The sequence below is a fragment of the Anopheles coustani genome, chromosome 2 (genome assembly GCF_943734705.1).
Source record: "Anopheles coustani chromosome 2, idAnoCousDA_361_x.2, whole genome shotgun sequence".
Classification (NCBI taxonomy): Eukaryota; Metazoa; Arthropoda; class Insecta; order Diptera; family Culicidae; genus Anopheles; species Anopheles coustani.
Genome location: NC_071289.1, coordinates 5,645,060 through 5,670,974, shown reverse-complemented (window position 1 = coordinate 5,670,974; position 25,915 = coordinate 5,645,060). Strand labels below are relative to the sequence as shown.

The following is a 25,915-nucleotide window of genomic DNA, read 5'->3' as shown; positions in this document are numbered from 1 at the left end:
GCACAAAAGAAGACGAAACGAAACGAAACGAACCAAAAACTCCAAGCAGAAAATGACAACAAATCAGTTGAAATCATAATTACTCTACACTTTATTAATAAATCAAAATCTTTAACAACATATTTTTCGTTTTTCTTTGATGAGAGTTGAGTAAAATAAATACAATTTTCATATATCATTTTTTTTTTGTTTTGTTCCGCAACACTACACTGTTGTTCTACTACTTCACTATTTAGGGAAATTCTGTTCCGTCAATCCCTTTTTCCTTCTTCCTCTTGTTATGAATCGTTTGTTTTACGTTATGCCTACCTTTGACCGCCACGCATTGCGCATGGAGCACGTCCGAACGGAGTTTTTAATCTTCCTTGCGTCATCAACACCTTCGCTTGCTCCGGGTAAACGTTCGAGGCAATTTTACAGGGTCAGACGATTACATTCTCCACACCCTGATTTTCCCTCCCGTTTTGCGAGGTCCACCGAACAGGTTGGACATCCAGCGGGATGGACGGGGCCAGCCAAGGCGTGTGTAAGTAGTAGAAGTAGTGTTGTGTAGTCAATAATAGTAGAGCAGGCTGGGATTTGCAGGCATCGGGGGCTCAATAATTCTAGTATGCACTTCTTCCGGTGGCATTACGCGTCAATATCTTAGTATGATTTACCTGTTTCCTATGGTCACTTCCCCCTTCCTTATCATCCCTCGTCCGTTTGATTCATTTCATACTTTGCCTAAATATAAGATTACATCTCTTAGGACTTGCGTATCTATTGTTCGCCTTCGTCATATGCTGCTTCCTTCCATAATTTAATTTGCTTCCCCCCTGGTACCGAAGCAAATAATGCTCGCGGTGATGGTGATTTTCTTCTTGTGCCCAGTTTTCCTGCCTTTCCTGCCCCCTACCTACACCTATCGGCACCATTTGTCGTTTCCCTATCTTCGTACTTGTGAACGGTGAGGGCCAGAGTAAGGACGAATGTTTCCTTTTTTTGTTTATTTAGCTGGTACAGACAGAGCAGACAGAGTGTATCAGCCAACGGAGAAAAAAAGGGGGCTGAAAATGAAAGCTCACCATAATGTTCGAACACACATAACGCGGAGTTATCGGGGTGACTCGAATCGCCACCGTTCATTTGCACAGAAAACTCTTTCCGACACACAGAACGAGCAGCGCTGCTTGAAAGTGAATCTTAAAATTTATTTTCAATCTCTTCATTAGCAACAGGTGCGGGTGGTGTGTTTGTGGATTTTCCGTGGCAGCACGAGAGGTAGGGCCATCGTATCTCAGGGATGTAAAACTCACAAAACGCTGTTGACTTTTACTAGCCACTCTCCCCATTTCAGTTACAAATCGAACCATTTCCTGTTGTTGATTTATCATCTTGCTCTTGCATTGTATTTGTTCACTTGCTTTCCTGTCATTCCGACTGAATGCCGATCGGTTCCAAGGATGGCCCAGATTAAAGTAAAATGTGATGCCAAACCATTTCAAGGATTTGACAGAAATATTCCGTGCTCTCGAATCACGACGTTGGTTAGTAAACACATTTAACCATTCGAAAAATGATCTATTATACGTAGTTGTCGAATGCATCTCTTCGCTAATTTAAAGATCTCAAGTCGTCAAGTTTATTCAATTTGATGGGAAGCAAAATCAATGTAACTATTTTAAACGAAATCACTCACTCCCAACGTGCGCTACCGGACCTAATTATGATTTAAATATAGTTTTGTTTTTTACATTGACATACATTTGAATATACGCACATTTGCACATCATAATAATCAACGAGGAAACACACGTTAAAAACCCAACTCCGTGGAACTGAACAATTTCTAACCCAACCCACCCATGTGATCCAAGTGACGCCGTTTTTCTAGCTTATCGGTGGCCAAAAAAGTGATGGTGTGGAAAAACTAAATTTTTCAACTCGCTCCATTTTTCACCCAATTCTCCGCCATACTAATAACAGTACGCTGAATGGGAAAACAGGGACAAATTACAAAGAAGTGCCCCCGCAAACTCGTTACCAAGTATAGCCGCTGGGACGGCCATCTCTTTTCGCATTTGGTGTGTTGTCCGCACATTGTGTTTGTTTTTCTTGTGTGTGTCAGTGAGTTTAGGTGTGAATTATTAATAATATATTTTACTAAACTTACTCGATTCGCTTATCTTCATTTGTGTTTACCGCGTGTCTAATTTAATCCGCATACTTTCCCGCACGGGTATGTATCTCTCTTTCTCTCTCTTTCTCGCAACGGAAGTTGTAACCTACGCGACGACCCTTTCTATGATGATCTGCTTTGACTTGCGGTAATGACACGGTAAAAATCTCATCGTCAGCGCGCACTTTTTCCCTAGGAATAACAACACTTCCGTCATACCATCATCATCGGCCTTAGGTGTGTGTGTGTGTGAAATGGGGGAGGTTGGGAAACCATTTAAAGTGTACCTATGCAGGTGGAAACAAGCAAGCATAGCAGTTCCAGCAGTGATCCGTGTGGCACCGGATGGTTGGTATGGATAGGATCAGAGTGAAATTAAAAAAAAAGGTATAGTGAAGCCCTCAAATGAAGCCAGAGCAGGTGCGCGACATTGAAACAACGATGTCCGGGGGCGCTCCGTTTCCCGTTTAAGCGACCACCACCAAGTGTCCTTTTTCCTATCGGGGGCGTTTACACTCACCGCCGTTGCGCTCGGCTTTCTCGCGTGTGTTTGCTTTTTTCCCATTCCATTTGCCCCTTTAAACGAACACCTTTGCGATTGCGTCAGCGCCAGCACTGGCGATGAACGGTTTCGAGGGATGAAAGGCGACGTCCAGTATGCTTTCGTCGAACTTTTTCCGATGCGCGGTAATCTCCTGGACGCACGTCTTGTTGTCCATATGCCAGAGGCGGATCGAGCAGTCGTGCGAACCGGACAGCAGGTAGAGTCCGTGCGCATCGATCGCCAGGCTGGTGACCGCGTCCAGATGGGCGACCATCGAGTGCACCAGCGAACCGCTGGCGTTGTCCCAGAAGCGGATGTGGCGATCCTCGTGCGCCGTGATCGTGAGCGGCAGCGTCGGATGGCTGATCACCTTGTTGATGTGCTTCCCGAGGTTGCCGGACATCTCGTTGCTTGCCTCGAGCTTCACCACCTGCTTGCCGGTCTCGGTGTCGTAGATGATGCAGTGGGTGCTGCTGTACGCGACCACGATGCGGTCGATCTGGTCCTTCACGAAGTCGACCGACGTCGGGATGCCCTCCGTCTCGGACGTGAAGGTGGTGCTGTTGGTCGGTATCTTGCCGGATGGCGACCACAGCTTCACCGTGCCGTCCGCCGAGCACGAGACGAGCGTGTTCTTGGCGTGGTTCACCGACAGGCCCCAGACGGCATCGGTATGGCCGTCGATCGTGCAGCGCATCACCTCCGGGTCGTAGCTGTCGTACGGGTCAATGTTGGAGCTCGGCAGGTTCCAGCAGTTGATTGCACCGTCCAGCCCGCCCGAGTAGCACTGCTCGCCGGTGGCCGACATGGCGAGACACAGCACCGGGCCGTTATGCGAGCGGAACGTGTACAGAGGTTCCACGTCGAGACTAGCAGACTTCTTCGCTGGCACAGTTTTCTGCAGATTCCACAGCTTGAGCGTGTGGTCCTCGGAGGCAGTGATCAGGACCGGTTCCTGCGGGTGGAACGCCAGCGCCCGCACGCCGTCGAAGTGCGAGCGGAGCGTGTACTTGGCGTTCCACGTTTTGCGGTATGGCTCCTTCGAGTTGGACACGTCGTACGGCGACTCGGTCTCATTGTTCACCGTCAGCTGGGCCAGCTCGCCGAGGGACGAATCCACCTCCTCGTCATTTCCGATGCCAGGTATCGTTGGATGACGCGGCATTCCAGTTTTGTTGTATCCTACAAAGAGAAAAAAACGGTACCGAAACCACACGAAGAAACAAACCCATGAAACGAAAAACAAATAGGAAAGAAAAAATTAGCACACAGCGTAATATTCAACAAGGCACTTTTCATCCCCTCCCCGGTCATCCCGAAAAATGCGAAAGCAACCACCCGCCCCACCCTGCGTGGTGTGATGTATCAACAAAAACCCGATTGTATAAACACAAAGTGCCACGACGGATGGAAGATGATCGGATGCTGCGGTGAAGGAGAAACGAATACACTGTCGTCGGGAATCGTTTTTATGTATGTACTTTGGTTAGTTCACGTCCTGTTCAAGTGTATTTTTTGTTCCAAAAAATAAAATATTCATGCACGAGAACGGATGATCAAGCCAATCAAAGACGATGGCACAATTCGAGTATAAACATGGCTTAAATTTTCATCGTAGAACAATCGAAACGTTTGTAATAATATAATAATGGTAAAATTTCTAACCGGAAAACAAATTTTATTAACCTATCTAGTAAACATTTGCTTCTGTTGTTCCGGTTCAGATGTTGACTCGAGAAAATGTTTCATTCAGAAGTGCGCTAAACGTAACTATGATGTCCCGTTGCCAACCATTGGACACTAAGAATAATTTAATGGTGAAATACTGAAACAAAGACGACTTTCGAACTAACAAAGCCGCTTCTTGCAAAGCGAAATGCAGGTGCACCGTAAGCGGATGGAAATGGAAGGATTACACGCTTCCGTTCTAAGCGAAATCCGCATCGGTTTGAACGATTCCAGAACCGACGCATCGCGGGAAGGAAATTGTCCATCACTCACCAACATACAGATCATCTCCAGAGCCGATTTTGTTACTGTCTTCCATAATAACATCCTCACCTTCTGTTAGTGGATTTAACTCATTGATTACTTCATCAGTTTCGGCGTCGATATCTGGTGTCCAGAAAGCAACGAGGGGTGTGTGTGTTCCGGAAGGTGAGCGGGAAACGAGAACGAACAGAAAACCCCATGTTAACAATTTGAAGGATAACATTGTCCGCCCCAACGTATACATTTAAATCGATGTTTCTTTGGGGGTGGTGTTGCTTACCGTCGTTCAAAGTGCTTCCTTTGGCTTTCCGTTTTGTCGTCTTCATGTCCGTATCCTCGCTGTCGCCGACCACGTCGATCTCGTCCGAGACATCGTCATCGTCAGACATCTCCACGTCCTCCCGGGCCAGAAACTCAAAGTTGGCGATGACCGCCGCCTCCGAGTCCAGTATCATTGCTTCGGTTACGGACGATGGTTTTTTGGCCGGCGTTCGGCGTCCTGGAAGGAGGCGATAGGATTGGAGAGTTTGAGAGTAGGCATTAGGCCAACCCAATTACCAATTGATTTGTTTCCCCCCCCCCGAAGGCTCACCTTGAGACTCGCTGGCACGCTTGTTCGACTCCGTGCCACCGTTGACGTTCGGGCTGAGGTTCTCCTCCTGCTCGCTGTTGTTGTTCAGCCCGAGCAGCGAGCGCACCCGGTTCGAGCGGATGTCGATGATTGTGTCGGTGTAGCCGATCTCTTGCAAATACTGACGCAGCAGCAGCCGGCCCTGCCGCCAAGTTATGTTCGACACGGAACTGTACGGTACCTCCGGATCTGGTCGATGAAGGGGGGTATAATAAAGAGGGAAACATTTAGCAAACGCACGATGGCCGTGAATCACATCTCCAGGCTCTCTACTCACCGGGAGCTACTTCTGTTCCAATTCCTGGCTCGTCGGTCGGCGGTTTAATGTCGTTCATCGGCGGATCGACGCCGTACTTTAACCGATGGAATTTGGCTCGTTCCTGTTTGAGAGCATACTCTAGCATCTTAATGCGCCGGATCAGGTCGGACTTGAGGGATTCCTGACCCTTACGTTCGCCCACCAGTACAGCGATTTTAGCCTACAAAGAGAGACGAGAGAAAAAAAACGGAAAAGATAAGCAACAATCGAAACAAGAAAGAATGTGAAATTTTTCCCTCTTCCCATCTTGGGGAGTTGGGGCGCGCTGATTTTAATTGGAAAGCCCCATCTCACGCGAAACGCGATGGTGAAACTGTCACGAGCGTGTTTTGTTGCAATTAGGGCCACACATTGCTGGGTGGTGGAACGTGCACATCTTCATCTTCGTACCCTTTTTTAAAGTTTAGAAAATAAAACCACCCCATTGTTTCAAGAGTGAATTTGAAATACAACGTCTTCTTTCCAAAGGTTTACTTAGATGACTGAAAACTGAACTTTTTACTTCATCTATGGCAACTAGATTGAATCGCTTGCTGTGCAAAGCGATCTGTCACACAATTTTTAAAACCACTCATACCGAAAATAGTTTCGGACAGATAATATTTTCCTTTAATCTTTCGCCTCAGTCACAAGTTTATTTCGTTTTAATGGAAAAGGATAAAACCCTCTCGAATGGGATATTAATTTACCACAAGTGCTACGAAGTGCAAGCATGAAAACAAACAAAATATAATAATCCCCGTCCTCTTTGCTTCCGATAAAAGGACGAGCGTGCTATCGGTTCATCTTTCCATCAACTCAAATTTAATAACCACTGCGAAAAACGCTCCTGCGTGACACTTGATCCTTACCCCACCTGCCCCCACCAGCACACATGGTCGAACCTCTCGCCTCAAGAGGAGTCCGATCGATCCCGTTCTGGCGCGATTATTGCCTTTTTGCCGGGGTTTGTGTCACGGGGTAACGTTTTCCATCGATTTGAACAACCTCGCCTCGTGTTGTTTTTCTTCGTTTTATCTTTAGCACTACAACGTTCTCTCGGGAAAAAAGGCGTTACTAAACAGGGTGGTTGTTCAGAATGTTTGGGTAGAAGAAAATAAAACCTCAACCTCATTCCAAACACCCAACACGACAACGAACCGGACACGCTCAAGAAAACGCGCGCCGCCAAAGAAAGCTTTTCCGCTTGTTGTCCCAAGGCTATGGGCACTCTCTCGTGGCGTAGGAGTTATTTTGGTTGCGGTCTGTGTGTTTTTTTTGTTCTTTCTTCTTTATTTTCCTATCACGGTGGAACGGGCAATGTATCTTTTTATTACGATAATTAAATTTCAGTTCCCGGTAGCGAGAAGGAACGAAGCTTTTGAAAAAAAGGACTGCCTGGTGGAGAGTGACGTTGACACATGTTTTGTATGTTTCCGTTTTGTTTTTTTTTTTTGCTGCCTACGAGGGAAATTTCAATTTCCCAGTTACATGTTATTTTGCACCTAAATTAAGATACTTTCATAGATTGAGCGAACATGATTGATGAAGATTGAAAATACCGGGTTTCAAACGAATAAGCCAAACACAAAACTGGCGACTCTATCGATCTTCTACGATATTCTATATGTTACGACAAAGTCCACCAAAAGAGGGGGTGGTGGCGTTCAATTTTCACACCATTCCACGCTTCTGTGCTTTCTTGTTCTAAGCTTTCGCGATCGATCATATTTGCGTATTTACGATTTGGGCCACAAATGGTTAATGGTTTAGGATACGGTTACGACGCTGACGGTTCACATTACCTTCCGTTATCGCTCGATGTGGGGGCGTCCGGCGAGTGTGTCCATGACACAGGAAGTCAACTAACTACCAAGACACACAGTTGTGATGTTGGTGTTACACACTCAACTAAACACGTCATTCATCAACCGCAGGCAGAGGGGCACAAGTCCGAATATACATTCACAAGAACGACATTCGACATCGTCCGGAAGGACACGCGAAAAAAAAAGGACACACACGCACAAACAGAAATGAAAGGAAAATTTGTATCTTACACGTGAAATGTGGTTCCTTCTGTTCACGTGGAGTAGAGTTGTTGTCACGGTGGGAAACCTAACACGCCGGAAAATCGCTTCTCTCTTACCCCGTGACGCGTGTTCACTCTGGGGCCACCGTGCAGAAGAAACACAGTGTTGTGTTCGACGACGTGAAAAGCACACAACGGAAAACAACAACGCCTGCCCGGATTGTTGCACCGAGGCACTAACAAAAGACTAGGCCCAGTTTTCCACACACACAACACAAACACAACGCCCGTGTGGGTGGGAAAGGGGGGGCAGGGAACAACGGCAACAAACACACAACAGGGAGGAGGCCACCGCCCACCACCACCACCACCACCACTACAGAAACAGAAAGCTTTTGGCAGTGGAACATTGAATAAACATAAGCCACTCATCATCATCATCATCACCATCATGATCATTCGCGAATATACGAGTGGGAGAGCAGGGGGTGGTATGATGTGTCCGCGGAACCACTTTCGCCTATTGCGTTGTCCAGCGTCTTCCTTGCCTTTCCCTCGCATCATCTCCTCACGCCAAGTCGCTTCCTTGTGGTTGAGAGTATTGTTTTCTGTTTCCTTTTTTTTCTCACAACAACAATCGCAGGGAAGCATTTTCCTAGTTCTCTTGTATGCTTGTAGCAGAGTGTCAACATGCGGTCGGAACTGTACCTGACAGCATGGCGTTGTCAACTTGTATGTGAAACTTTTATCGCGTGGGATAGGATTCTCTTCTCTCTGGACGGTCAAGGATGTTCCTTATCGCAGGACTTGTCAGTCAACAACGGGTCACGGCCAGGAGCTACACCGGTAGGTTTTTCCAATGAAAATAGGTTAGATTTTAATTGTCCAACCACCAAATGTTCCATAGCTACTAAAACCATTTCTGGAACCTTAATTGTTTCTCTTTGATGAAATGAGTAATAAGCTTAAATAAAACCGGATCTCGGTCAGTTGAGCGCTTATTTTAATTTTTTTTTGTTCGTTGATAAGAGCAGTCCAGATATAGAAATACATTCAGGCGAACGATTAAGGTCGTTTTTATTGCCACTTTTTGAGAATGTGCGAAACACTAAACGAAATTACGCAAATTAATAGTTCCATTGTGGACTAATCTCTTTCGCGAAACTGTTTCCTTCTCTCTTCCAACGGATTCGAATAAGCAAACACAAATGGGATTTCTTTCGTTTCCTTTCGTCGTCCATAAAATAATGCGCACGACTTCATTAGAGATAACACACCACACGACGCTAAAGCCGTTCGCAAACGAACCGACAATTTGCCTCATTCGTGTTGCATGCGTAACTTACTTAATCCGTAAAACACTATGCGTTCGATGGTGCGTGCGAGGGACATGGAGCAGGGGGTAGTGTGTGGGAGAGGGGGTAGAGTAAATCCGGTCAGATTACGGCCAGCGTCGGCAGCGGATTTAATGACGGATCGATCCTTATCGGTACACCGTAAAAACCTCCAAAGCCAATCGATATTGGTGATGATGATGATGATGATGATGATGATGATGATTACGCCGATGGTGCATGGTGAAGGCAAAGAAAAGCGTCTATAGGTGGTGAGAAAGGAAATTTGCGTAAGCGATAATCTTCCTCGATCAATTTCCCGCGCGGGGACGCCAATGTCCAGCCGATCAAGACTCCCCTCTTTTCCGAGGTTCACTTTCAGTTTTTCATCAGCTGCGTTCGAATCAAAATGCACGGTAGTGGTTTGGTTCGGTGTTTCTTAAACACCACCCCACCCGTTTTTCTCCACTCCCCCATTTCACCCGCTCATATCGCTATCTAATGATGCGTTGATTGTGGGATGATTAAACGAATGATGATAAGGTATTCCAACACCCCAACCCCAATATTGAAGGGTGGCTCGGTGAGCGTGGGAGGTGATTTTTGGTGAAAACTTTTCACCGAACGGCGGCTGGCTTTCCCGTTACCTTTTTTTCACTGGGTTCACTTTCGTTGCGATGTGAAAACGCGAAATCTCACACAAGCCGCAAGGTGAAGGTGAAAAGATCAACGAGATATCATTGTGAAATTGATTGGCGGAATTGTAAAACGATTACGTTCGTTGGTTTCGAATAGTTTAAAAAATTCCTCCCTTTGAAAAAAAACCTTTTTGGTATTAGTAAATCGTCAAGATCTTTTTTAAAATAATATTGCGAGCAAAAGAAATAGAAGATGAGCTATTTTTTAATAGAGATAAAAATATTTTAAAAATGCAAACTTATTCTGTTAGAAAGGTTTTATACCCATAGTTATATATTATATTTTGTAAACTGATCTTTGTACAAATGAATAAGTGATTAGAATCAGAATAATGAATTGACCATCACGGACAGTATTTGTAATTATTCCAATTCCAATTCCTAACCATATTTGATTATGTTTCTGTATTATAAAAAAATCCTTTTCATTTGAGAGTTATCGGTTAAGAGACACCAAATAGTAAATACTGGTTATGTGAGGCCCTTTGGCCAACATTTTTGCCGTACATGATGTACAGCTAATTCCTTCTGCCGTAAATCATTTCCAGTCTCACGACAATCACTGCCTTTTTGTTGGACTCGATCAAAACCTGTCCTACATCCTCCCTTTCATTCTCGACAGCTCCATGTATGCTGCTTTCATCGAGTCGACGAGGACACAATTCGCTCAAAAAGCATCTCCACCGTCCAGCAGCATCACCAGGTCGATGGGATGACATTTGACTGGTTGCCTCCACCTCACTAAGGGGGAGGGGGTGAATTAGCATCCCCAACATCGGAGGAGAAGGCGAGCGTCATGACCGTGATATTGAAAAGTGTACGAACTTGTCCTACAGCCACATCCCTTCTTCCTTGCCGGTGGGGGGGGTTTTATGTTGCCCTTCCTTTCTCTTTTCTCGCACCAGGCGTGGATGCAGATTTGATCCGCACGGTGGTGGGGGAGGCAAGCATGAAACAAAAACGAAACAGAGACCCATCGAACATAGACACCCTTAACACCTTCTTCCACTCCGAAGTCACCGACGGTTCCTCGCGCAAGTTCCCGTCTTTGCCGCGCACACAAGAACACGGCGGGCTCGTCGATGGTGAGAGTGTAGTCTATAATTTTAGACACAATCGCGCGCAAAGGCGCCGGAAGAGGACGCCATCCCACACCACCACCATTCGGGGGGTGTTGGCGAGATAAAAATAAATAATCTACACTGCTTCCCCAACTCATGTTGGCGCTGCCCATTTGCGAAGATGCAGCACACGGAGGGTTTTTGTGCGCTTCTTCCACAACTGCGGTTCAAAATTAACTTCCACCCGACAAAAACAAATGGAAACTCGACTCGAGTCTCGTTTCCTTGCGAGTTGTGTGTCGCGGTGGTGGGCGTATCGAAAATGCGGAAATGACACATTTCTCCTGTGTGGGCGAAACCGGGAGGTTTACGAGGGGGCGGCAGGATTGCTCCCTAGCATGGAAGGTAAAAGCTTATGTCCTGGAAATTCTAATCAGAGCGAGAGAAAGCAAAATTGAGACTCACACACAACTAGAACTCCAGCAATATTATGGACTATAAAATAAGTATCAATATAATTATCGTAAATAAACAACCAATTTATCTGTGAATACTTCATCCTTCCATCCAACATCAAATTACGGGTGATGATTATTTGTGGTATAAATTACGATCATAAATAATATCCGTTTATTTGTTTGACAATTTTTGCATCGACCATTTAACGACCATCGACAAGGAATGCATGCGCCACACACTGCCCCCTTTCTCCTTCCACCCCATCCCGACCGCCCCCCAGGGTAAATTAGGTCCATTCCGGAAAGTTGTGTGTTCATTAGGCCAGAAATAGAGGGAGAATAAACAAATCAATCCGTTTCTCCACGACGTGCCACACGAAAGGAAGGGACGATCTTTGCGATCCACATCCCCCCCAATGCCGATTTATTTTACCCCCCCCCCCCCCCTCACATACACATACACGGACAGAGAGACAGGGGTGCGTTTCTAATGCTACATCAGCTCTGGGGAGTTTTCCTTTCCTTTGAACGCGAGTTTCGATGCTGATGATATGCGCGGTGGTGGTATGCACTGATCGTGTACGAGTGTAGGTTTTGAGCAAACTTTGTTTACTATTTGGTGGCGCACACGTTGGCAGCCGCGAACATCTGTGGAACACTTTGGCGAAAGTGGGGAGAAAGACGAGCTCTTTAATCGAACAACCAGGCGGCGGTAGTTGTTCACTGGAGGAGGCTAATGTATGAGGCAGTAACAATTGTTAAACCGTTACGGCACGTTGTAAAAGACATTTCCATGCTTCAACGGACGAGAGTATGCTTCTTCCCATTTGCATTATTTGATCTGGTTCATGAACATACTCAGTAAAACATACCCATGATTCCATCCCAATCGACACTCTCGACCTTTCGGGCATCGGAAATACTAGAATAAACATTAAACTGTTTGTCATGCTTGAGAAACAACTACACCCCGTCCAATAACATTCACGACGAACAAATTCAATTCAATTGAAATCCGGCCGTTTGATCTTGACAGAACGGAAACACGGTGGCGGCCACAGATGGGCTTAGAAATATACGACCATCTATCATCGAACCAGTGTTAAAGGTCACAAGAACCCCGAAGAGTGACTTCGAGCAAACCATGATAAACGTAATGGTTTACATAGTCCTTGTCTCCCCCCACCTTGGGGCGAATCGGTATTCGAGAGCCAGAATCAAAGAACACAACACGCAAAGGGCGAATTTTTGTACACATTCACTGGAAACATTCTTCGAAAAGTTCAACGGAATGTTGTTTATGCAAAAAAGGCAGACGAATAAACAATTCATCGGAATGTTTGGAGAAACCTACGAGAAGAATTTCCAGTACTTTGGTTCAGAATCAAAAGAAGTAGCCAAGACCGCAAAACAAACAAAAAGCTAAACATGGACACCTGAAACCATATGCTAACCCGTTTCAATCCGGCACATGCCGGTCACATCCAAGGCCCGTGTCATAATTATAAGTACGCGCACAGGTGGTCCTCCTCCTCCTTGTGGTGGTGGAAGCGCAAAAATGACATACGACCCCCGGGTCTACTTTCACACACACGAGACCGCCCCTAGACCGTGTTCTGGTGGAGCTGATCTAAATTTACGACCGCCCGAACGCCGTAAGATTGCCGCCACCATGAGGACCCTTTGCTCTTTTCTCTTCGCACCACCGATTCTCGATCATCTTTCATTTTAATGAACTAAATAAACGCGGCTCATCCATCTTGGAGGGAGAGGTAAGGTAAGTTCTCTATACTGCTGCCAAAAACCGGGTAAAAGTTATTAAGTCATTTGCAGATTTCTTCATTCTGGACATTGGTTCAAGAAGTTTCCTCCGCTAGCTGCACTATCTTTTGTGAGCGACCGAGGAAGCCTTAACGAATAAGCTTCAAAAACAATCCCGGAGTAGTGCAGGGCGTATTGTAAACACTCCGGGCGAAGACTTGAAAACCCCCCCCTCGCGACCGCTTTCCACCCGGTTTCCGGCATCATCACGTGGAGCGCACACGAATCTTGTTAATGTAGTACAAACACAAATTTCCATCCTCCTGTAAACAGGGCTGTGCACCTGTTTCGTTTCACTTGCCACGTCCACAGATTTATGTGCTCCCCCTACTCCGGAGCACCATCCCCCAAGAACCCGAGGACTAAGGCTTCCGTCTGTCATCTGTACCGGGTTCCCGAGTGTGGAGAGGACGTTGTAGACCGCGTTGCCGGGCCATACGCTTAGGCGAATGAAAGCTAAACTTTTCCACTTCTCGACGGAAAACGTGCTTGTAACTTTTCCTCGTGCACGACACATAGGACTCTCTTTGGTATGCAGGCGAGCGTCCGGCTGAGGACAACGAAATGTGTGGGTGAGGGGTGGGTCCACAGAAGGGAAAAGTTTGTTGTTACGCACGAGGTGGATTTTTTCGCTCCGGTACAAAATGTTCATCCAAATCCAAGCACCTGTCTGTGCGCGAAGGTAAAAAGGCTTGTTAGTATTATCTCCAGCTGTGCGTCTTCCAAACGAACGAGAAAACAGTGGTCGGATAAGCCTAAAGGACTAACATAAATGCCAGATGAGAGATCAAGCAACACAACGTGCACAGGGTGGTAAAGTTTTTATAGAACATTGCAAGGATTCCGTTGGAAAGGTCGCTTTCTTCTTTGCACTCTGTTGTTGTTAAAGGAGAACATAAATGTTGTGGGCATGAGTAAGAATGCATGAGTGGATAGAATCTTACTAATGAATTGAAAGATTCAAATCATTACGGACAGTTTTCGTAACACTTTTGCGACTTAAATCTCCACCAGAAATTTGATCTCCAAATGGAGGGTTTCGACATAGATTTAAAAGATCCCTCGTTGGGATTCAGATCCCTCATTAGTATTTAGGTCATTGTGGACCTCTTTTAATTACTCATTCCTTACAGCGTTTTACACCTCACCTAGCAACCCCGGCAGTGTACGCAAAACATCAAGAATGCCAGCCTACTGTAAAGTATTTGATGTTGAATCGTCAAACCTCCAAATGGCAACACAAACGGGTAAGTAGACAATTCATCACTTACTAGGATCTACCAGAGACCAGAATTACCAAGTGGTAAAAGTAGGGGAAAATCGCTTTCCGGTCGAAAAAATACTTTTGCGAGGACTGTTGTGATTCGCGCTCGTTTTCTGATGCGAAAAAGCGATCATAGCCTACCTTATCCTGTACCTTTCAACTGGTCGTCTATACTACAAACATTCAACCGCTAACTATAGTAACTTTAATCGCTTTTTAAGACTGATATTTCTTTCGTGATTGATGAATCTTTTCGCTCATGTCAAATCACAAAGGAGCTACTAAGAGATTCGATTCACTGCTAAGTTTATGGAATCGGATTTCTGAACCCCTAAAATTCCAAAATCGAAATGTTGCCTACTACTCCTTCTACTAGAAATGTATTGGCCAAGTTATGTGATTCACTCGTGTAAGCAAAATAACTAAGGATTGCTTGGAACAAACATCCCAAATAAGTACATGCTATTACACTCGCCCAAGTGGTGGAAAGAAAGGAAAACTCATGATGTTATTCTCCAGCGTCCACCGCGTATCACCACCTCGTGTACTATTTATATCACGAACCGCGCGCATGGAAATAGCCTCACCGAGGGGGTTTTTCGTTACAGGTCGATGATTCGTCAGAAATACTACATTAACGTGCCAATCGATTAATGTTTGCCGCAAAACAACCACCGTCATCATCAGGTGCCGGAGCACTAATTCTACGATTTTCCCACCGGATGGAAGGATGGAAGCCAACACATGGTGGTGTTTCTACACTTGGGAAAATTCCGATGTGCAAACCGAAGAGAAAAACAACCCACCTCTTTTCACCCGTTGAGATTTTATCGGCCGGAAATCGTGCACAATTCCGTCATCCATTCCAGAGCGACCCACACACACAAGAAGCCACCAGTCCTCCGGGAGTTAGCTGCTTGTTGTTTTACTTTCAAGGTCCGTGGTGTGTGTTTCGGAGAATCGATTTTTTCCCTTGCGTTTCGGTATTCACCATTCCCATTGATACAAAACTCCACCGATCAATGATTCTTCCTCGAAGGAGGAGAAGAGAACATCGGATGCAGTTTGCTCCGGGGAAAACAGAAACATGTTTGTTGCACCCCAAAACGAACACGACAAAAAACGACGTGGTGAATGTTTAGAATGGCTGGCTGGCCACTACTTTTTTCCGGGCACACTTTCCCTGCTGTGACTGTGTTCCAACAACCATTTTCCCCCCACAGAATGGCCACCAAATGGAAACTGGGTTCCGGCTGCTATACTCAGAGTAGGTCATTTGAACCGCAGTCTCTGCCAACGCCAAGTTGAAAGGAACAGTGCTCTCGAAAAGGGTTCCCCGGCGGCCATAAATGGGAACACGGCACACGTAAGGAGCCGGTTTAGCTCGGTGGACGGTGGACGAGGTGTTATTAGCACAAACACGCTAATGAGATTTTCGTTCCCAACCAATAACGACGAGAAAGAGAACGACGGAATGGGTATCGAGAACCGCCTTTCGGACAAGGGGAAGGAAGGCAGGGTGGTTAGTAGCGAGAGCTATTTTAAGGAGTTCTCGAGAGATGTGTTACTTTCTTCGGTTGGCCGATCGGCGAAGGAAAAGGGTGGGGGGAAAATCCAAACCCAAGAAGGGCTCTCCCAAGCGGTCGCCCGAAACCGGAAGCCGTCGACAAAAAGGCCCTCCATCCGGTGGCAAGAAACTTAACTAGATTTATATCTACAACAAACAACAACAGTACACGACATCATACAGGCAAAAGGGGACACCTGGTTTTTCCCTTCGTGGAGAGGATACATATCACCTGACACCTTCCTTTGAAACACGGCAGGATCTAAATCGAACGGCACATTTTAATTGGGTGCTAGCAATAGCATCCAGTAACTAGGTCACAGGCAGGATACGTGCCAATTAATAATTTGCATCGACGAGTGATGGTATTTATTTTCACCTGATGCATATTCTATTGGAAAGGGAACGAACCTCTTACCAAAGCAACTAATTAGTATATTCGAAGCAAGGAGCTTGTGTTAATTTTGTCCAGACCTAAATAAAAGAATTATTGCTTCTCATAAGACCTTACAGGGTTTTGATCCATATAATGGAATGTTACAATAGATAGAGGGAACATTTCAAATCTTCAAAATTCCCCTAGCTGAAGTGAAACATTCCCCTATATGATTGCAAAGTTCTCTCAACCGGTTGAAAATATCCACTATGCTTTTAAAATGTTCTCTCTACCTTTTGAAACATTCCATTGCATGAATCGAAACCCAGTAATGGAGAAATTGTTCGTAGACATTGGCAACCGCAAATAAAAAACGATAAACAAACTATCTCTCCACTCTACCGATGTCCTTCGCTGCCCATGTCACGTTGACAGGGACGATTGGTTTGGTGCAGTTGAGTTGGCCATCATCTCTCGCAAAAGTCTCTTCCTGAGCTGCGTTGCATCGCGAACTTCGTCGCGTCGGGGGATGATTGTTTAAATTAATAAATTTAATCCAATCCTGTCAACATCCTCCCTCCCCGTGTGTGTGACTGTGTGTGTCGGTCTGTGTTGGTCCCGTCCGGGGCGGGTTGGCTATTATAGACCCAGGCGCGCGCGTTATTACCGCATCCCTCCCACCCCGCCCCTTCTTCCGAGGTACCTTCTTCCCACTTCCACCAAGGTTGGGTGGAGATGTGATGTAAATATTTGCATCACAGCGATCAAGAGAGACAAGGGGAGGAATGTGTGCGTTTGTGAGGGTTTGTACTAATCGTTATTTTATGACGGTTTGTTTTGAAATAATTCTGTGCGGTTCGGTTAGCTATTTAGTTACGTTGCCGTTGGTTTATGGATCGACTGATGTGTGGTAAAGGGAATGTTTGCTTTGAGCATGAAATTAATTCTGCATAACGAGATTAACGATGCTGCATATGACGTGTTCCACGAATTTGATATAGTTTAGTTACTAACTTATCTAATTAGTAATTAAAGGAAAGCAATTCTTACTAATTCGAATAAAATTGTGTGTATTCTGTAAGAACAATTTGTTACGTATGTTTGTCAACTACTTCTTTAATTTTTACGTTCAAAACAGAACAGAAAAGTAAAATAATACTTTGCTCGAAACCGAATGAAATAGACACACGCAACTCATTCTACCTAAAGCCCGGCCCGTCAGCAAATACGCCCGCGTTCAGAGTCAAACAGTTAAACGAATGAAGTCATGCCTTCCCTTGAGGATCGGTTTGGCGAGGTAATGTTTGAACAACATGTTGCCCATTACGTGACAGGCAGTCGCGGGCCATTCGCTGATAAGGCGATGATAGTCCAGCGCATCGGACTTCCGCCCCTGCCCTCGCAAGACGTGTGTCTGTGCGAGTACCTACACACTACGGCGAACTACGCTAAAGCCCTTTAATTTCCCAAGCAACCCCACACACCGCAACGCAGCATCGACACATTCACAGGCCACCAGCCACTTCACAGCCTTGAATGACCTTGCGAGCTTTGGCGTATCGCCGCACTCCCTCTCTGGGAGTGGTGGGGCTGCTATCGGGTGGTAACGGGTCACCCTGTGTGGAAAAAAATCACCCTACACCCCTTCTGGGAGGTGTACACGCAGCTAGAGAAACAAGAGGGGTGCGTAGGCAAAAAGAAAACACGCGAGGCAACAGTGAGTAAACTGTTAGCTAATGGGAAATACACCTATTCCTGCTGTTCGGGACGATAAGGGTGTGTGTGGCTGCATGGGCACGAAACGGGGATTCCGAACTGGTATCTTCCCTGCGATTGGGGGGGAGGGTGGAGAGGCGGAAGAAAAGCTGACAGCTTATCGAGGATTATCGATCGGACACACGTTTCGTTTGGGGCCAAGGATAGAAGGTGGCCCCCTCTGCAGGCAGTAAACAAATTACCCTCGACATATGATACTCCCGGGGGTGGAAGGAAAAATGTGCCTTTTCCATAGGAATGATGTACTTTTTGCACACCCGTTGGTGGGAATCCTCAATAAACTCGTCTGCAAACAGACACATACACACACTCCAAAGCCGATGTTACCGGTTGTTCGCCAAATATGCTTTCAATCTTATCTCCTTTGAGGTCATCCGATCGTTGAAACAACGGGACACTCTGCTCTAAAACCTTTCGCCAACGCAGCATAAATTTGCATCATACTACCACGTTTTTAGTCGGTACTGGTGAGATCCATAGAAAAAAATGGCAATCAAAGCAATCGGTTTGAGTGCTAAAAACCCAGGCGTAGGCAAATGTCACTTTCATCCCCAATTTGCATCAATCTACAATGTTTAATCAATTTGCCACAAACGGATATGAAAATGTTGCCCCTTCGGGAATATACGATTATGATGGCTCACGGGGAACAGTCGGGCATCATACCAGGATAATCTCTCTCGGTCCGTTGGATCGTAGCAGCGTAAAGCTAATTAAAAATGGCAACAAACGCGCACCGGAGACTTTGGGCTGGGTGGGTGTTAAAAATACCGAACCACCGTGCGGCCTTTGCGACCTTTGACGGTTCCTTCTCCACAGCAAGCTCCAAACTCATGAATGGGTCACGGATGGAGCGCACCGAAATTCAGCGAGAAGTCATAAAACCGGTTACGCGATATGGTGCCTGATTTCTTGACGCTTTCCAGCTCCGCTTTTCGCCACCAACCCGCCGGGGGGAGCATATAAAACCATACACTTGCCGCCCCATCCTCCTGGTGAGCATACTTAAAACGTCTCAAAGTTATGGCGACCGAACACCGGAGTAGGAAGAAATCCACCTGCAACACTCGGCCGTTTTGTTGTTCCGAGCGAATTCGTTCGTTCGTTGTGAAACAGGTTGCCGGTTGGATGATTGGACGAAAAAGGACGTACCAGAGGGACGTGGGGAAAGTGCCTCTCCAAGCTAAAAGCAAATAGAATGTAGAGTGGAAAGTCTCTCCTACCGTTTCCGAGGTTGGCTCGCCGCTTATCGAACTTGTTGCGTAACTTCTTGGTGAGAATGGACATTTAATTACATCACGTACCGAACTTTGTGACGCGTTTGGCCCGGCGGCTCCGGGAGCGCGTTTGCATAAAAGTCTTATCCGGGGGGACGGTTACCATCACACTGCAAAGTGTGGCCGGTCGATGTGATCGATTAAAGGACGGTTCAAACAACTTCGGCTGTCAATAACGTCACGAAAGGAAAAATGTCATTCGTTATGCCGTTCAACCAAACGGCCACAAGAATCTCTTCCAAGGAGGACCATATACACAAAGGGTTGGTTACGCCCAAGGGCACCGGTAGTACAATAGCGGAAGTACGGCCGGTCCCTTCCGTTCGTTTGATCCCGCACTCCCTGGAGCATCCTCTCGTGGCCCTCGTCCGCGTGGAAAAAACTTCCGGAATAAAAGTTTAATTTCCAACCGATGGTGCCCCGTGGATCTCGCGCAAAGGAGCAAACGCCCAGCGGGCCGACATTAATGCCACGGTCGTGCCATGAACTTCCAGGCCTCATCTCCGTTGCTTTACTTTTAGTTTTGTTCCACCACAGGACAGAAACAAAGGTCCACATCACCATCGGGCTCTGGTCTGGTTCGTGCGATCCCTCACTTAAACAAGGTTCAAAAACGCAGCTTCGAAGAGTGCGTTTGGTTGTGAGTGTGTGTGTGCGTGCAAGACGGATGCGTCTAGTAATGCACCGCGTAACCGCCCCCATCTCCACCCAATCAGTGCTGATGCAGTGGAATCGTCTGTCTAGCGTTTTGTGTTTTGCTCCCCATGCCTGACCGTTGCAGCGTCTGGCTTTCTTCGGTTTCGCTCCATTTGCTAGCAATCCTATGGTTTTGCAACTGGCAAGTGGATTGCTGTGCGTTGCTCCTCGGAGGCGTAAGCTACTTTTTTGCATTTTGGGTACCGTGCAGCATTCGAGGGGCTTGATTTAAAGGCTTTGCCAAAGCAGCAGCTGTTGAGAAATATAATCGAATATTAGTTTTTTATGCTTGCTACCATTTGTTATGCGCAAATCGTGTTACTTTTCACAGATTTCACTATCTGAATATAACATATTTTCATGGCCTACTTTTGTGCTTATAATATTCCCATCAGTTATGGCATTTGTTCGTGAGTCAACTGCACCTTTACTGGTGACTTCCAAATATATTAATCGTATGCTTAGGATAATAGGTTGAGAAATCGAGAAAATGCATTCGAAACATCAACGTGCTGTGTCTTGCGTTTGCATGCCCACATCAGACGATATCTAGTACGTTCATGGTTTTAAGCATCGGAGACAAAAGAAGGAAAGATTATGGTCCATTAGTTATGCTCACCTGCAGCTCTGCCCGGTCCACGTCCCACTGCGATCGTTCGAGCTCGAAACGGGCCCACTCGTGCTGGATGAAGTGCAGTATGCCGGGAATCGAGTACTGGGACGGCGCTTTGTTGTTCTGATCGTCGCAGTTGCCGCCGCCTCCGCCGGCACCACCCTTGCCACCCAGCCCACTGCCGGCACCGCCACTGTTGGCCATGTCGCCGATACCGCCGCCGCCCTGGCCGCTCCCCGCTCCGCCGATTCCGCTCAGCTGGCCAACGCCACTACCGCCACCGTTCTGGTGACCGAGCGAACTGTTGTCATCCATTCTATCTTCGATTCGGTTTATTCTCATGACATTTCATGAAAAAGGCGAAGAAAGAAAATCGTCGAAACACACAAGCAGCAGCCGGAACGGGAGGAGGAAGCAATACAAACCACCTTTTAAGATGGAGAGCTTTCTTGCCCGCTTTTTGACTATCCCTTTTTTTTGCACACACACACGCGCTTGCTTTCTTCCCGTCACACACCTTCCCTGGGGTTTATGGGGCGAACCAAACTACTTTTAAATTTTTGCACAGTGCACGGGAGCTGGTAGTGTATTCTCGGCGAATTTTGCCCCGTTCGTTTTGGGGGAAGGAACCACCCAGCAGCAGCAGCAGCAGCACGGTGTAAACTTCTCAGAGCATACTATGCTCACGCTCGCACCTTCTATGCTCACTACGGCACACACTGGCAGTTTTTAATGTTGCTCCAAGCCGGCAATCGTCGCGGATCACACGACGGTGACGACGACGACGACCGTACACTGCTGGGGTACACGTACAGGCGGTCGTGCACACACTTTTACAGCACCACCATCGTCCAGGAGGAGCGGAACAGCAGGAGATAATTCGTAGCAGTCGTAGCAGGTCTTCGATTTCTCACACGTAGTAAACTGGGACTCCCTCCTGATGCGCTTTGCTAGCGAGAGCTGATTGGGATGAACTGCTCGCCACTTGCATTAGACGAAGGATTGATTGATTTTTATAATCTTTCCAACTTCAAACAGCAACAGCTTCCGTCATCGTACACCCGCACTTTGTACACGGTTCTTCCGCCCACCCAATATGGTCCACGATTATTGCTTCACTCGCACACACGCACAAACGCACACTGCAATGATAGATGAGATGGAGTTTTCTGTTTTATTAAATTACCCATTTAAAAGGATTACCCGACATGTTCTGAGGAACAATTATCGTAGCGAATCGATTTCCGATCCGCGCCTGCGGTGGTTACGCATATTTTGACAACCATTCATAATCCTGTCCCATTTTGACGTCCAAATACAATCGCCACAACCTTTTTTTCTCGCTCGCTCTCACGCGCATCGGACCGCGTGCTCTTTCTCTCGTCACGGTTTCTATGGCAAAAATACCCGGAAAAAATATAGTAAATGCACTGACGATGCCACAGAACATGAAAACATGAACGGAATGAAGATTCCCTTCAAGCAGCGAATGGGACGAACGACAGTGGGAAAACTCATAACAAGTGCACCGATCAATATTGATTATACCACAAATGACAAAGGTGCAGTTCAGCCGAGGGTTTCCGAGCGTGAAAAGAGTTCAAAAATTGTCGATGTCGCTTTCGATGTTCGTACGAGTGGTGCTCGCCACATCATAAGCATCCTACGATGTTTGATCAGGTTTTACAAATCCGGTACACGACAACTTTCTTCTCCCCAGAAAAATCCTAAAAAGGGTAGTCCATGGCTTGCTGCTTCAATGGGGAAGGATGGGACAGCAACCCGTTGGCGTACAGTGGATAATTTTCTAAGCCATTTCTAGTACCATAAGACATATTTTATAAGTTCGAACATTTTACTACTTCAAGGGCGGCGACCATCCCGTGAGTTGTGAATTTTGCGAATACTTCAAGCGCGCAGCACATCTTCTACACACACACACACGCACACACGTAAGCAAACTGCGATAGGAAAAAACGCACTCCCCCTCTGGACCGCTGTTTGCTGTTTCCTTTGATTACACAATGCCCCGTCGCGGTCACGGTTCAAGAGGCGGTGGTGTATCTCCGATTGGGAAATGATATTGTTGATAAATTCCATAAAGAAAAGTGCAATTTAATTTAATGATCGGTACGACCATAACAGAGACGAGTGGAAACATTTTCCATCCTCGCACGAAAAACCAGCGCAAAATGGACCGTCGTCAATGAACGGTGGTGCCACCATAAACATCATAGATCATGGCCTATCATGGTGCTACTAACACTGGCGTAAGGGAAATTGCCAGGTTTTTCTTTCAATGAATTTTCCGAAATCTCACACAAGGCAGCAAACAAAAAAAACAGCGGTGTGCCTTCCCCCGGAGTGAAAAGCACACTCGATTCACGCATCGGCGCATATACAACCACACACGGCCGCTTTTTTGGGGTCGTTTTTCCACAAACTTAATTCGCAACGGAGCATAATATCGGTGGGGCCATTTAAGCAGCGCCACGGAGACACCCCCCATGAACTATGCAAGCGCGGAGGAATGTAAAGAGGGATGAAAAACCAGCTAGCCCGCTGACGATGGTGTTGGTGCAGAACCACTTCTGCGCCCGGTTCCTCGGGAATGGTGTAAGTATGCTGCCGTCTCCCCGGGTTATGTGCAGCTAGAATGCTTCCGAATAGAACCGTCGCCTAGCATTTCATCTCGCAGGGGATTTTGCTGCGTTCACACCACACACCATTTTCGCCGTTTTGTGATCGATTAAATCCAACACGACACACCACCACGACGATGGCACACGGTCGACTTTTCATCGTCGCTGCTACTGCTGCTGCGGCACACGGAAGAAGAACTTGTTCTTGTGGAGAATCTTGTGCCAGCGCTTATCCATCGCTCCGCGCTTCTCCCTACTTGACTCCGTTGAAGCTCCGAACGACGATTTTGTCGCCGACATTTCCGTCCTTTCATAATTTTCCTTTCTCCACAGCGCCCACCGTTTCGATTTCACGACCCTTACTAAACCCGTCAGCATCAGCGCCACGGGGAAAAGGGAGTGGAGAAACTTGAATGAAGTAGGAAAAAAACGCCACATCGTTTTCACAAAGCCTCTCCCTTTAGAAGCTACCCCATAATCCGTGCACTGGGGATTATTATTCGCACTCTTCGACATTCGACCGACCTGTTTTATCAGACTTCTTGTTCGATTGCTTTGCACGACACTGCACGATCGAGAGACACTTCTTTTCCGTACAAATTTCCCTGTTCCATTCGACTGTGCACCTCGTCGTACTTCTTTTTTGCTTTTGTTGGGAACATTGTGTGGCGAAAATGGCCGACGGGCGAAACGGGCGAAAATGAATCGCCTAGTCAAGTCGAACTGGTTTTTGGCACTCACAAAAGACCAGTTTACGACTCACAACAATAATTTCCCGACGTGCATGTGAGCTCAATCGTGACAGATGAAACGGAGCGCTGTGATTGGCTGTAATAAGCGGTAATTACCGTTCTGGAATCGGTAAATGACGATTATTTTGGAACAAAATGAATTTTGACGGTCAATGAATCGGTAATTGAAGGTCATCAGCTGCGGAGCCACGAAAGAGTAGGATGGCAGTTGTTGAAGGCATTTGATAGACCGAGATGGCTAAACACGAAGTTTTCGCCCGTTTTTTGAAGTTTGAAAGGCTGCGAAAAGTTCGAGCGAATACTGAAATAGATTCGTGAAATTAATTTCTATATTTCCTGATAATATTCCCTTTCACAATAAATTATTATGCTCAAAGCATACGGAAACTTGGTAGTAAAATATTAACCGGCTTTTCGGAGCAAATATTTTGCGAAACTTATGTATAAAAGTGTCATCCGGGCGATAATACAAGAACTGACCACATATCATTCCTAACTTCCCCTTCCCAAATGCGCACTCAAGCGTCATATTCGTGCTCCAACCAGAAATGACGAAATCTTCTATTTCGGATACAAATATGAAGACAACCAATCGCTTGATCTTAGTTTGTGGAAACTTTAACTTTAATAATGATACAAAATAATGCATTCGTCCGTATTTTAAATGTTATTTGAACGCCCCAAACCTCAATCCATGACGAGAGGTTCGGTTTGTGCGGCCAATTGTAACCTTACCGTCGATCAAATATTTATCTCTTAAAAGCCATTTAGTTGTACATGGTAGCGGAAGTTTGAGAGGGTGGTAAAATTGCTCTACAACTATTTACAGGAATTCGTCACACCAATCACTCAAACACTGGTAACAATCGGCCGCCTGTTTCGAGTTTGCTCCGCATGTGTCCTTCATCCATTCCTTAAACAGTTCCGCGTCCTTCTTGAGGATGAGGTACTGACCGAGGACCGTGTATGCTCTGTCGAATCCTGCGGCTTCCAAACGCTTTCCCAACACATCCCCAACACCGGCGAGATCTGTGACGGGCTTTTCTCCCATCGGCTCGGCGACAAAATTTCTATGTTTCTGCGAAGTACTCGACATCGTGCTGGTCTTTCGGTGGTCAGCTGTAACAAGAGCGCGGTTGTGAGTCATGATGCATCCTTGATACACACTGTTTCTGTTGCTTAAAGAGTACTTACAAATCAAACGAATATGAATTGAAGTAGAAAATCTAGATGACCAGTGTTTTGGATATTTGTTTGCTTAACTTCTACACAATTTGCGTTTCCCCGCTTTCGATGCGATGCAAGGTGATGATGCTTTTTGAGAAACACAAATGACAGATATTCAACTTATGACAGTTGCCAACGGCTTCTAGTCAAAGTCAATCTAGGTAGAAGGTCTAGAATTAAATTTCTGTCCACATGTAAGGCCGCGTCCACACGGCATCGTAGCGTAGCGATTTTGACACTCCGTCGTAGTGTCAACTATTTTTTATGGCCGTGGCTAAGGGCTCTCGACCAACATTTACACTACGACGGAGTGTCAAAATCCCTACGCTACTATGCCGTGTGGACGCGGGGTAAACGAAACAACGATGTCTACCCATGGAATGACTACGCTAAATAGTGCATGAATTTTCAATGAGGAAGTTTTATTGAACAAAGATTAATAATAGCACAATATGTAAAACAGTTCTCCATCCTAAATTTGATAGATTTGTATTGCGTATGAAGCAACCTTTAGCCAATGGCAGTCACTTTGAATGCAGCTGACATTATTGTCAGTTAAATTTTAAATTTCCTTTTTCGATTAACGTACAGCTAGTTGTCCTGTTCTAGCACAAAGATGAAACAGCATGACCATTTTCGAAACGGCCACATCATGTTTGAATTGTTGTTCGAATTACACGTTGGACACGTTTGAT

At 46.2% G+C, this 25,915-nt stretch overlaps 2 protein-coding genes across 2 annotated transcripts; both read right to left on the bottom strand.

Annotated features, from left to right (window-relative positions):
• Positions 1-2,100: 2,100 nt before the first annotated feature.
• Positions 2,101-23,895, bottom strand: LOC131261969 (striatin-4). Its single transcript, XM_058263851.1, has 7 exons — positions 23,767-23,895; positions 20,606-21,741; positions 5,606-5,807; positions 5,290-5,517; positions 4,978-5,196; positions 4,767-4,820; positions 2,101-3,887 (listed from the first exon to the last, which is right to left on the bottom strand). The coding sequence occupies exons 2-7, from the start codon at positions 20,939-20,941 to the stop codon at positions 2,740-2,742; spliced, it is 2,187 nt and encodes a 728-aa protein (XP_058119834.1). The 5' UTR covers positions 20,942-21,741; positions 23,767-23,895; the 3' UTR covers positions 2,101-2,739.
• A 705-nt stretch (positions 23,896-24,600) lies between these two features.
• Positions 24,601-25,325, bottom strand: LOC131263427 (barrier-to-autointegration factor). The gene is made up of 2 exons (XM_058265627.1): positions 25,188-25,325; positions 24,601-25,112 (listed from the first exon to the last, which is right to left on the bottom strand). Exon 2 carries the CDS (start codon positions 25,087-25,089, stop codon positions 24,817-24,819), a length of 273 nt encoding a protein of 90 aa, XP_058121610.1. The 5' UTR covers positions 25,090-25,112; positions 25,188-25,325; the 3' UTR covers positions 24,601-24,816.
• Between the last annotated feature and the right edge of the window lie 590 nt (positions 25,326-25,915).

Excerpts from the sequence above, each read along its gene's own strand:
- LOC131261969 (XM_058263851.1), bottom strand. The coding sequence starts at position 20,941 with ATGAGAATAAACCGAATCGAAGATAGAATGGATGACAACAGTTCGCTC. Across the intron at positions 5,808-20,605 it reads TGGACCGGGCAGAGCTGCAG|GCTAAAATCGCTGTACTGGT; the intron begins GTGAGCATAACT and ends CTCTCTTTGTAG. Across the intron at positions 5,197-5,289 it reads GCGTGCCAGCGAGTCTCAAG|GACGCCGAACGCCGGCCAAA; the intron begins GTGAGCCTTCGG and ends GCCTCCTTCCAG.
- LOC131263427 (XM_058265627.1), bottom strand. The coding sequence starts at position 25,089 with ATGTCGAGTACTTCGCAGAAACATAGAAATTTTGTCGCCGAGCCGATG.